This window comes from Xiphophorus maculatus, chromosome 4, assembly GCF_002775205.1.
Source record: "Xiphophorus maculatus strain JP 163 A chromosome 4, X_maculatus-5.0-male, whole genome shotgun sequence".
NCBI classification, from domain to species: Eukaryota; Metazoa; Chordata; class Actinopteri; order Cyprinodontiformes; family Poeciliidae; genus Xiphophorus; species Xiphophorus maculatus.
In genome coordinates, this window is record NC_036446.1 from 17,682,272 (window position 1) to 17,695,899 (window position 13,628).

Consider the following 13,628-nt stretch of genomic DNA (forward strand, 5'->3'; position numbering starts at 1 on the left):
ACATAATAATAAAAAAGTATACTTTTCTTTGTTATGAAAAATAAAAACATATGCTATAACAGAAAATTATTTAATTTAATAATTTCAAAAAACGTGTGGAAACATAGAAAAATGTAAATGATTTTGTTAGTTTTTGCATGAATTTGTTGTTTTTAGCACCTCACACTTTAAATCAACAAAAAAAGGCCCCAATTCATGTAAATGAGACAAAAAAGGTCTTTTTACCTGAAAAATATTTGTGTTGCATTATGTGAAGAGGTGACGGGAGTAAAAGTCTAATGCACTATAAGTTTTTAAGAGCTTTGACTCTGTTGGGAGGCTCAGAAAGCCAAGTTGTTTTTTTTCACTTTAAAACCTTGTAACTGTTTAAGAGAAAAATCACAATTTCTTGAATGGCTTTGCTGTACATGCAGCTCTGAACCTCAATAAGCTCGTGGAGAGAGTTATAAAAATAAATTGTTCTGTAGAGACAGTAGTGGCTCTTAACATTTGAACTAACTTGTGCTAGAAAACACTCACACTATAGCTACAAAATGCATTTTGTGTACACTTCACACAACAACACGTCTTTCGAGACAGAAGATACTAGTATATTTTTTCCTTAGCTTTTTTTTTTTATCAGCAGTTGGCAACAAAACACTGGAGCCTGTTTTTGCTATTTTTACATTTCTTTGATTACCAATGCAGTGCTTGACTTTCTGTTTTTGATTTCATTATAGTTGCATTTATTTGAGCTGGAAAAATTATGATTTATATGATATAAACCCAACAAAGACTTAAAAGATACACTGAAAAACTGTATTCTTTTATTTAGTTGTAACGTGGTGCATTATTTCTTGTCTTGTTTCTTACCTTACCATTGTATGCTCAATATAGACAATACTTCTTCAAGTATGTTCAGACTAAGAGACAGAGTCTCTGTGTGGGGAATCTTTGGTTTGGGGGTTTGTTTCATATGATTTGTATCAGAATTTACACAAAACACTGCATGAGATGTCTTCTTATTTTATTAGCCATGTAATTATAATTATGAGAAAATACCTGATGAGTAAATATTGTTTTTACAAAGCCATTGTAAGGTATTTGGTTGGTTTGGTATTCCCAAGAAATGGAGCCTTTTTCATGTTGAGGAATACATTGAATTCCTGGGTGAGAAAAAAATAAAAAATCATTTTCTAGGGGACTCTTTTGAGAAAGTTGAGCTTCCATCCCTTTGTGGAGCTACTGCAGGAGTGCCATTCATATGTGATGGATCCTCCAGAGTAATTAAGATTCATGGAGGAAGTTCACTCAGACCAGGTTGGAGGATTCCTGCTCCACAGAACAGATCTTTCCAGGAGAACCACAATAAATATTTAATCTTTTTTTTCACTGCTTTGACAGGAAAATCCTATAAACAGTAAATGTTCTCTTTTCTGAACAACTTTTGGTTCCTGGTCTTTGCTGTGGACTTAACTTATAACCAAAAACATTTTAAACAAAGAGATGACTTCGTTTAAAAGTCTACAAAAGAATAACCACACTTTTACATAGTTTCTATATTTAAATATTTTTTAAAAAGTCTTTTAAATTATGCAGAGTTGTAAATAAAAATATTAAATATTCAGTTTTTGATGTTTGTGATTACAATTCACCTTTTAGAAAATAAGTGATTAACCAACCAAAATTATGTTTCGAAAAGAAAAGATGAAAAACATAGCACATCTTACACAAAGGGTTGCCCATGTCCTGTCCTCAAGAACTACTGTCCTGCAACTAGTAGATGAATCACCCGAATCCAGTGAGTTGCTTGCTACCAGCACTCTGGCATGCTGATATTCAGCCATTTGATCCAGGTATGTAGGTGCAGGGATATAAAAGTTGCAGGATGTATTGTAGCTCTGGAGAACTCAACCTGGACCTTTATTCCCTGCCCCGTGATGCCCAGTGTACCCCTTATTGTTTAAATAGCTTCAGTGAGATACTGAGTATCGGACTGAGGTAGCTTGTCTCATTCCTCACTATCAGCCATGAGATCTTTGAGGAGATGTTTCATTCAAGTACAAGCCATCTTCAGGTCCCCTTATCACATCTCAACCAGATTGAGATCTTGGTTTTGGATTTGCCCAGGACTCTGTTTCTTCTTTGGTGAACTAATTGGTATGTTTAGTGTAATTGTTTTGTTGCAGCGTTCAGTTGTGCTTCAGTTATTTATTTATATTTTTTACACAGTCCTGTATTTTTCTCAAACATCCTCTGAAACATGATAGAAGTAATGATGGATTCTGTGATATGTCCTCCACTTGTGGACTATTTTTAGTACACCGTGGAATGGCTGATTTAAAATTATTTGGGGTTGAGAATCCCTCAGCACCCTCATAAGATGCCACAATCTTCCTTCTGAGGCCTCAATTCTTGTCGTGGTGTTTACTTACTCGAGCAGTCGGTGCACACCAGACGAAATATCTGAGTGTTACTCAAAATGCTGGCTAGTGATGTTCTGATCAAATGCAACTGATGTGAACAATGTTTAATTTTGACTATGTTAAGTGGACATACATGTGAGTTTCCTTACCAGAATTTGCATTTTTAATACACTTGACCATTTTAAAAGGTGTTGTTTTTTTTCTTCTAACATTTCTAAAGGTCCACATGAGGTCACAGGTTGCTATCCATTTTTTTTACACAACTTGGCTGCAAAACCAGAAAACACTCAATTAAGATTATATTCTTCACTATTTTTTTGCACTTTTTTTCTTATTTATGAATATTTGTATGGTGCAGCTACACTTTAGATCAGGGTTAGCTGGAAAACATCTATACATCTGTCACAATGTATTTTTTCCCAGATTCAACAGTATTGCATTTATCATTCAATAACCTTACAGCCTTTTATAATTGAAATAGAAATTCTGAATAACTTTCCATAACTTAATAAATAGATTCTTGCAGACTATTGTTTGTCTGTAATACAATTACTTTTCAGTGGCTTTTGAGTCGATATATTTTATGTTAACAGCAGAAGACTTGAGTTTAAAGCTTGTTCCACTGATTTATTTAAAATAATATTGTATACCCAAATACTTAACAGGTTTTCATTTGTCATCTCTTAGTAGGTGTATATTTTGTAACTATTAGATGGGGGACAAAAAAATATTTTTTGTATGTTTAATGTGTATACTTCCATTTTCCCCCAACTACTATTGTTTTGCACTGAAGAGGGGAAAACATTCAGGCTTGCTATGACCCACTCGGCTTTTTTCTCCAGCTTGGTGAAAAGAATGAATTATTCAGCAGTAGGCAAGCTTTCAGCTGCCCATTTGTGTGCTTTGATGTTGGAATCAGGACTTTGCATGAATGCCTGTATTGTCATGTTGCGTGTCTTCTGTGTATGAATTACTGAAAATGATGCTGATGTCTGCTTCATCAAGTAAACTTTGCAGAAAGTGCAAGTCCCCAGATGTTGTGTTTATAATGTGTAAGGACATGTGATGAGGTTCAGACTGGCCTTGGGTAAATGCAGCCTGAAAAGAATGTCAGGGTTGACCAACCAACTACAGCTAGAAGTTGAATCCCAACCTTCTACTATTTAAATTGGAGAGTATATGGAAACTGCCTAGACCTTTTTAATTTAATGCTCTGAAGGTCTACACTGACTTTAGAAAATACATTTTCGAGAGTTTGACTTTGTTTTTTTATTACTGGATATAAAAAAATCACTAATCATCAGAAAGTTAATCAAAACTGACCAAGATAATGAGAAATAAAGTTAAAGTTTCAACTTCTGACTCGTGACTTTTGACATTACTCTTCTATACATGCGTCTTAGCTGTCACCCATACACACAAGTTGATTCTTTTAATGCAAAACCATAACAAATATGCACATGACAGTTCTAATGAAGATAGTTTTATAAATTTTTGGGACTTGAAACTTAATAGACTTTGAGACGGACCTTTTTGTTTTGTTTGCTGCCGTCTCTACTGCTTTGTAGATGCTGATAGTCATTATGATTCAGGCTGCCTGTCCTAAGATCTTGAAAAGATGAGAGCATCCATGAACCTGGTTCCTGTTGTCATGCTTTTTTCGTTTTAGGTTTTTAGCCCCACACAAAGCAAAACTTCACTGATAGTTCATTAATCCACAAGCCTATTTTATTGACTTAGCCATATCATAAACTCTCATACCAGAATTGAGAAAAATGAGACAAAAAAAATTCTATTTATTTGTTATCTTTAGGTTTGTAAATAAAATAGTTTACTTTTAAATAATTACTTTTAAAATGTCCTTCTGTTTTTTTTGTGTGTTTATTTTTTCATTACTTGTATACCAGGTGGGGACAAATTGAAGATTGATCTAGGAATTGAAATCAGGACCTCACTCCCAAAGCGAGAACGGCACCTTTAGACTTTAAATAAAGCTGTGATCCTAAAATTATTTGTGTTTAGGTTTTCTGACACTTTATTCTTCAGGCAATCAAATGATTAGCTTAGATGACATCCTTAGATGCCTCTGGAGTCCTAAGACTGTATGTCACAGAATGCATGGAACAAATAATTTTTTCAATTTAGAGCTCTTAAGTGACTTCCTCTCCAGAGAAGGTCTCAACCTCATTGTGCGTTTCCATGATGTGAATAAAGATGTCCTCCAGAGAATACCAGATGTCTTCTCTCCCACGTACATGTTATCGTGAGATTTCCTCTCATCTTTTCTTTTCTTTTGTAATGTGTTACCTTTGATGAAAAAATCTTTTCCCTCTGATTCCCCAAGATGTGCTTTATTAATACACGTGGTACTTTGTGATTCACTTGTCGGAGCAACAGCAAGACCTTTTAATTGATAATGAAGTATAGCTGGAGAAAAAAAAGCTTCATCCTGACTGGGTTTGGCAAATTTAATGGAGGAGTACTGCAGTGCCATGGCGTTGGCTGGCTACAGCTGGACACATAATTAGAGTGCCTCCCTATCGATAATTTGTGTAATAGTTTTGGTTGGCAGTGTGTTATTACCATATGAAAGGGCTAAGCAGGGTCAGTGCATTGCTACAGCAATTAGAGCGGAGCTGAGGGCAGAAGAATGTTTTGGGTGGTTGTTAATTGGAAATTTCTACAAAGCTATGCTTTAATTATAATTGAGTCGGGACTGCACTGTTTTAAACCCAATATATTCAGTTGCCATTATTTTCTGTAATAGCATGAAAAGCTAGGTCTGTTTCCTTTCAAAACGTTGGGCTTTGAAGAGCCTGAGGTGGAATTAGATTAATTTTAAAGGCTCTGCTGCCACAGAGTTTTTTTCCCATGCTAATGGAGCACAGTGTTGTCACAGCAAAACCGGATCTGATTTGTTAAAATGTGCATACCTTATGCTTTGGAAGTACATAGATATGCATCATCTGCTGTATATAAAATTATTATATAACTTTGTGAATTATTTTAGTACACCTTCCTTGGTAAAAGAAATATTTTTATTTTCAACAGCTACATTAAGTCAGCTGGAATGTACAAGAGAAAGATTTGGATATAGTATAGCTATTATAATTTTTTGGGGGCCTTACTTTTTCCATACTTTTTATCCAAACAAGAAAAATGCAGAATGTAGAGTCATATAAAATATCAATTGTTATTTCTGTCATTGCTGAGAAGCCAAAATTTAAACACAAACAACATAAACAGTATTAAACACTGCACAAAACAGAGTCATGTCTTATTCTGAAGGTTAGCTCCATTAGGAGTAACACACTTTAATTCTCTTAAATTTATGTTTTTATAACATCTAATTTGAATTTTTTTGTCCCATATTCAAACCTATTCCTATTCCTATCAAGCTTTTTTGAGGGCAGGGGTATATTTTATACAGATACAACCATCAAGTATCTTCTGTTCAATGTTAATTTTCTTTCACGATTGAATCATTTTTGAGCTGACAGATGTAAAATTGTTGGTTGCCTTTTTTTCAACGGTTGTAAAACATAGGAGGAGAAACATGTGCCGTGGAGTTCTTGATAGAGGTATCATAAATCCAACAAAAAATAAAGAATTCATTGATTATGCCCATCTATGCATAAAAAGCATATATCTCAAATTTTTATTTGACTTTTAATAGATTTAACAAAAACGCATCACAGTAAAGACTCTTGATGCATTTATAGAATGAAAGTGATAGGATCAGTCACCTGATTTACCAATCTCTGATCAGTGTGATAGGAAAATTTGCCCATTCCAAACTTTGCATTTCTCTATATCTTTTTTCTCTTAATTATTCGAATCCGTTTATAACTCTTGTTATTTCAGGTCGAAACGAGCTGATAGCCAGATACATCAAGCTTCGGACTGGAAAGACAAGAACTCGCAAGCAGGTAAGACAAGACAAGTGACAAGATGCTCCTCTCAAAAAGGTATTGTTTGCGCTTCTTGAAGCAAACAAGAAAGCTAAACAACAAAGTTTAGTTAGCCGATTTATGGGCTTCATTGGAGTGCATTGATCAAGATTTTTAGAACCTATTATCAGAACTTGCTGATAACAATTACATATCAAAAGATTTGTTTCTTTTTTTACTTTAACAAGGCTGCTACAGTGAAAAAATGTTAATGAGAAAGCTTCATTCTACCCCAATTAATTTATTGTGACATAACACACACATCCTAAGTCTTTAAGTGTTAGGCTGTGTGCATTTTTGTGATTACGTACTGGGAATAACTTAGAACTTTAAAGTAGCTTTTTAAAGTTCATTAGAAAATACACCAATTGTAAATAAAAGCTAATTGCAGTAAATTACAGTCAAAATTAAGGGATTTCCCTCTGCACTGCTATTTTTATTCTTTTAATAGTTTTGTTTACCTCAACCAAAGAGGCAACATTTACGTAATAACATAAAATTCTTCTTCTATTCTGATTTCTCCATTTTTTAAACCTACCTTTTTGATGGATGGTATGTATCTATCTTAAGTAGGTACCTCGAGAGGGCAAAACATTAATATTAATATTCAGTTAGGAAACCTGTTGGTGAAATTTAAAGACTACCTTAAGCCTAAATTTGCCAAGGTGTAGAGGAAATTTGGGCTGGGTACTTCTAGTGCCCAGGAAGAACCTCCAAAATGACCTCAGGTCAGGATTCAGATCTTCTTAGTGAAACACAACATTGATAACAACTGTCATAGATATTACAAAAATATTTTTCTATTGCAGAGGAAAACAGTTTAACTGAATTATTTCTGCTTATTTTTTATCTGTAGATGATACATTCTGTTCCCACAACTATTGAAGCATTTAGTGGTATTTACTGGATCCATATATCTTTAAAAACAGTCACATACATCTGCACTCATACAAGCAAATTACTAACACTTCTTTCTCTCTTTTATTTTCAAGTTGGATGCATTTTATCACATGAAACTGCACTAGATACTCAGCTGACAACGTGTCTTATTGTTTGACAAACAGAAGTACCGATTGTAAAAAAAAATATTTGTACAGGCTTAGTCCGGTGTGTTTAAGACTTTTCCATGTGGGACATTTTGACTCAGGTATTCAACTGAACTGTGGTTTTCCAAAATAACTCTAATCTTTCAAGACAAACATCACATAGTGCTTCATGATCACAAAACATAAAAATTAAATCATTAAATGGTTAGACTTAGAAAAAAATGTATGTAGATAATTAAAAATTATAAAAAAAAATGTATACACTAATAATGTTTGAAAAGTTATTCATGAAAAAACAAAAGTCCTTAATCTTTGAGTTGTGTTTTGTGTAAAGTGCAGTGTAAACAGTTTTTTCAATGTTCTACACTTCCTAATGAACTTTCTAAATAAGGAGATCCATGTAGTCTTTCCTATTTAGAGACACTTCTGATCTTTTTACTAATTTTTGATCAGTATAATTCAAGTAACTATTGTGAGTAATTAACATAATTAGCAGGTGATTATACATAATATTTCACATCAATTAATTGTCTTGTTTTCTTGTCCTGTAAGGATATTGCTTAAGAAATCCATAAGATGGGTATAATTTTTGGATCAAAGTGAGGGATCGTGAGATTTTCTTAATGATATTTCAGAAAATTATCAAATCTCAATGATATTTCCTTTTAAAAATAGAAATCCCTCCAGGACCACCTTAGTGAATGACTATGATAAACAAGGTGGTGACGGCAGTGACACTCAATCCCTGAGTGTGTATTGATCAGTCTGGACCGGAAAGGCTGCATGGTTTGCTGCTCTGGGACACAGAATTAGGCTTGGGGGTTGTTGTTTACACACAGCTACAACAAGAAACGCTTATTTTCCTGTTGTTTGTGCAAATTGATATTGTAAACATTCCCATTACATGCATAATGGTTTATTTACTCATTCAGAACACAGTGCAATAAATAAATGAGATGTACATGTAGATTTTATGTAGTTTTTGTCTTTAATTTTATCCATGACTTTAAGGGGAATATTTGTGGGAAAACAAGCTGAAGCTGCAACTACTATCTCATTATTGAACCTCATTTAATTTTGTTCTGCAAAGAAGCTAAAACCAAAACATGCATGATTTCTGATGCTTAATAATCAGATAATTGCTACAGTCATTGTTCAGATGTCAGACTAAGGTAGGTCTGTCTTGATATTTGTGTAAATTGCATGCATATTTTTGAACTACTAGGTTGAAAAGGCAGCACCTGCTGATGCTTTTCCATTGAATCCCTTTACTTCTGTTACACTATTCACCTTAAGTGTGATTTGTGTGATTGGAGTCTATGCAGCCCACCACTCAAACCTCCTATTAATGTACATTAATTTTAATTAAAGTGCTTCTACACTGCCTCATTTCTAAGTACAGGATCATTTTGAATTGCGTGAGCGACTAAGGTAAACTTGGCTGCAGAAAGGCCTTGCTCGGCACCAGCAAAATACTAGACTAGCCAATTTTCATTCAGCACACAGTGGATCACATCTGCGAGCTCTTAATGTGTGCAAAAGGAGCCTGCATCTTCCCTAATCAGCTCACTTAAGTCACGACAACACACTGTACATCGCCTTTATTGGTTGTTAGCTTGGTGTGTGGTTTCAGAAGGCTTCACTTATGCTCCTTCAAGTGTTTTTAAACAAAGAAAGAATCTGTGATCCACTCTGAACCTTTTTTGGGGTTTTTCTTGTTTTTTTATTGTACTTTTTCTCTTGTTTTCCAATGGAGGTGTCTAGTCACATACAGGTCTTAGCAAGAAAGAAAGTTCGAGAAATCCAAGCTGCCATTAAGGTACGTCTGGCTTTGCCCAGTTGCAGGGGGCTTTTCATTGCCATGGTTACAGGCTCTTCCTTTGTTTTCCTCCCCTCCCCTACCCCGCAGGTGTCTAGTCACATTCAGGTTCTTGCCAGAAGAAAATCTCGTGAGTTTCATTCCAAGCTAAAGGTATGCGCTTTTCTGCTTTTGGGCTTGTTGGTTGCTGTGCATCTTAAACTTCCTGTTCCTGTGGTGACGGAGTGAATGCATGGTCCTCTGGTTCCCTGTCATCCCTGACCCTCTGCTGACTGTTACCTGTTCAGCCTTTTCTGACGTCCCTTCAATTTCTTGCTCATCTTCTCACCTGGTCATGCTTTCACTGTCCGCCCTGTGAGGTGTTTTTGTTGGTTTCTCTTTACGTGCCATTGCTTCAACAGCAGCTGCACATCAATTTAAAATTTGTCAAGCAATAGTGAAATTATTATTATTTGTATATATATTATCCAAATGAACGGATATTTGGAAGTTAATTTTTATTTATTTATTTAAAAAACGGGCAGCTATAACAGTCACTTTGCTTTCGGAAACTACAGGCAGTCGAGATTTGTTTTTAGAGGAGTGCCACCCATCACTCCATTTAAGCCAAGTTTAAGGAGGTTAGCTACCAAAGCTAATAACACTGAAAATTTACACGGTTGAATCAACTTCAATTGACTACCATTGAATTACTGGTTTTGGCTGCACACTAGTTGGACAAGATATATGTGTTAAGTGAATTTTATGATAAAAATGTGATCTGTGATAAGTAAACAAATATATGAATAAACAGTATTACTTTAATTCTTCTCTGGGTTCTTGCTAATAGTGAAGCCTGATAAACAATCCAGCAAGAGGACAAAAGTACATTTATTTTCATCTCAACAACATGGTTTAATAAAAACGCATTTGTCTACATTTACTGTTTTGGCAGTAAAACAGATTAGTTGTAGTTTCTTACTGACTAACAAATTTTCTCCTAAAACATTTTCTGCAGCATTAAAAATCAAGTATTTTCAAATATATTTGATGGATATATATTATAAATATATTACCAGTATATAATATTTAATGTAATGCAAACAGTCAAGAATATTGATTTTTTTAATAGGGATATTGTGGTAATGTTAAATTTAATAGTGTTGTTTAATTTTGGTATATTGACATCTTTTAAATCTTTAAGGTTATTTAATTGAAACCAAGAATCAGCATCGAGCTAACTGAAGTAAAAAAAAAAAAACTCCCACTGCACAGTTTAAAACTATAAATTTTGACACAAAGTATCACAGAATGATATTGACATTATTTGTGTTTTATGAAAAAACAAAACCCTGAATAAATTAAGAGTTTCATACTAAAAAATGAAACACGTCCTACTGATCACCAATGTCTCTTGGAGTGAGACAGTTTTTTCACTTTGGTGAAATTGCTAATCGTTAAAAAAAAACATAAGGGTATGTTCAAGTTTCTTAATTGGTTTGGGTTTAAATATAATTGTGGAACAGTCCAGGGCTCTAATTTTTAATCTATCTGTGTTTAGTGAACATGTTGTGAAGCATGCTGGCATTGGCTGTTGGTGAGTGGCTGAGCGCTGACTCTGTGCAGAAAACTGCCTGTGTACATTTCTTCCCAAGCGGACTTCATTAAAAAAGCTGGGGCACAGAAAGGGAGGAAGTGTATGTGTTTAGTAATAAAATGAAGAAGACCTTATTCCTCCACTTCCTTTAAAAGAGTAACCCAACTTTTCTTGGCTGCCGGGAGTCTCACTGGTGCACATTTAGAACGGAGAACTGGTGGGAAGCTGACTCTTTCTGAAATGCCCTTTTTATTTGTTCTTGTCCTTTTTGTCCCCAATCTGTTAACACCAGGTTCTCACAATGCAATGGCTGTCAGCCGCTTTCCTTCCTCTCAGTTCAGATGTCGTCATTTCAGACGACAGTTATTTCAGAAATGGTGAAATCTGTTAAAGTCACGAAGAAAGACTTTTCAGAAAGGCAGAATAAAGTGGGAGAAGCACATTGTGAAATAAGTAATCTTAAATAATACCAACGGGTATTTAAGGTATTTTTTATATCAAAGGGCACTTTACCCGTGTGTAATTTCCACCTTTTCCTGGGACTATACATTTTGACTTTCACACTTTGCTCCTCTCCTTGTATTCAGCACGAATTAATGACCCCTCATTAATCTGTGTGCGTGAGTGTGTGTGTGTGGGGGGAAAAAGAGCCACTAGCTACATCAGTGGCTGCCCTTTGAGGGGCACAGGCGGCTGAAGAAAAACAGACAGCTTTTGTATGAATCCCTGTCTTTTTTTTCATTTAAAGCAAATTAGTGTTCAGCAGCAAAGAGAAATCCAAGTGTACCCTTCATTTAGGCAGCATCAAAACCCGCTGCCTCTGCTCTTTTCTGTTGCATTTTAGTAAAATTACAGTCATTATGTTACTGCTCTGTTTTGTCTTGAGTGATGACTACTGATCAGGAAATTATAGAGCAAGACTTTAACTACAAAGGCTAAGGCTAATTTGTAAATACAAATTTCATTACCCTTTTGTTCCTGAGTGTTCCTGACACTTGCGTGCATACTTGCACACTTGTTCTATAGTTAAGCTTTTACATTTAATTGAATTATTAATTACATTTTAAGTAAAATTTTATTTTTTAATGCATATCTGAAATTTTAATTTTGAACTGTAATTATCTGCATTATTTTGATAAGCTTACAATGAAACCTTGTTCTTTGCATTTAGGTTACGAGCATGGTGAGTATTTATTTTCATTTCTGAGTTGCAGTTTCTGCTTTATTTAAATGCTGCTTTGTGTGTTGCTGCTAATTTTGCATTTGTGCTGCAGTCATAGTGACACAATAGTTTCTGCACTGTTTTTTGTGTTTATTGGTGCCTCTTTGTGTCATCACTCCGCTACACTGACATCCACTGCCAGCATGCCTACATGAAGCTTCTGACACCAATAGGTCTGCATGGACTTTCCACTGTTCCAACAGGCACACGCTACTGCAGCATTTATATCTATAAATATTGTACAATTTAATTGAATATTAACTTGGTATAATGTTTACATTAGTTAAGTGTTTAGCCTACCTTAATTACTTCCAAACCTGTAGAGTAGAGACCAAACAAAAGAAGCAAACTTATGTCATTACTCTTTAATAATCTCTTTTTTTCTATAGATTTCTTGGCACTAATGGCTTTTGTTTAATGATAAATTGCCAAGAAATATGGTGAAGAGAGAAGTGAAAGGCTTACAGCAAAAGGCCTGATACTGGGAATTGAACTCCAGACAACCATGTTGAGGACTATTGTCTCTGCACAACATCTGAGTCACCCAGCGCCCAGGTTTTTATTAATCTTACTGAAGTGGAGTTGATGACCTTCAAGTTTACTTCAGAAATTCTTTGAGATGTTTTTATGTGATGAGTTTTGACATGCAGACAAATGTAACCTTCAGACGGGTGCTTCTGAATGAGCATTTTAAAAATATTTCCATTGAAGACTAGTCATCAAGTAAAATTGAATTCCACTGCATACCACTCCCTGCTGTCATATCTTGGAATTTCAAAGCTATTGTTTAGCGCATACCTTTAAAAAAAAAAAATCAAGACTCCTTAGCATGGCAATGCTGATGGTGCTTCTTTCAATGTGCTTTCTGTGTACTGCTGTGAAAGAGGTCGGTGGTGCTTTCAATGTGCAGTTAGACTCTGTTTCTTGCTACCTCACCAACATGTGCCCCAAGCTCCCCAACTCTCTCCTGTGCGAGTGCTAAGCCTTTTGTGACTGCCCTTAAAGGACCAAGCCGTGAAGGACAAAGCCCTCCAGAGCATGGCCTCCATGTCCTCGGCTCAGATCGTCTCTGCCACGGCGATTCACAACAAACTTGGCCTGCCAGGCATCCCTCGGCCTGCTTTTCCAGGAGCAGGGGTAAGAACTTCACCAGTACCCTGTTATTGATCCATTCTGTCCCACTTCACCCAGGGCAGCAGCAGGGCCAACTCCATCAACACTCTGGCCAAATCACATTACACACCACTGTTCCAATCTGATAAACGCATGATGAGAAGGAGTGCTAGTCAAGATAACTGTAATCAGTAAAGATTAGGAGCCTTTTTGATGTTGCATGTATCAGATGCCCACAGTTGGGCTTACTTTAATGATTTATGTTTCTTCATTCTCCAGTTATGGCAGGGTATGATATCAGCTGGGCAGCCGGGATCCTCACAAGAGTAAGTCTCATAAATAAGTGTCAAAAACATTTAATCTATTGTTATACATTTCATGCCTCCATAGGGCTCTTTTCACTGAAACCTGTGCTTTCCTTTTTCAGTATAAAGCCTTTTACCCAGCAACCATATCCAATCCAGCCAGCGGTCACAACAGCCATTTCAAGTAAGGAT

The 13,628-nt window shown here is 35.5% G+C and overlaps 1 protein-coding gene across 8 annotated transcripts in view; it reads left to right on the top strand.

Moving 5' to 3' along the window:
* Positions 1 to 13,628, top strand: part of tead1 (TEA domain transcription factor 1) — a 45,977-nt gene that overhangs the window by 25,805 nt on the left and 6,544 nt on the right. Inside the window, exons 4-10 of one of the 8 annotated variants that reach the window (XM_023332214.1) lie at positions 6,270 to 6,334; positions 9,158 to 9,220; positions 9,311 to 9,373; positions 11,968 to 11,979; positions 13,024 to 13,155; positions 13,411 to 13,457; positions 13,559 to 13,620. In XM_023332214.1, coding sequence (XP_023187982.1) covers positions 6,270 to 6,334; positions 9,158 to 9,220; positions 9,311 to 9,373; positions 11,968 to 11,979; positions 13,024 to 13,155; positions 13,411 to 13,457; positions 13,559 to 13,620 — 444 coding nt within the window. Of the gene's footprint in view, positions 1 to 6,269; positions 6,335 to 9,157; positions 9,374 to 11,967; positions 11,980 to 13,023; positions 13,156 to 13,410; positions 13,458 to 13,558; positions 13,621 to 13,628 lie in introns of those variants that run through there. The other 7 variants (XM_023332212.1, XM_023332216.1, XM_023332215.1 and 4 more) reach the window with 7 other exon arrangements.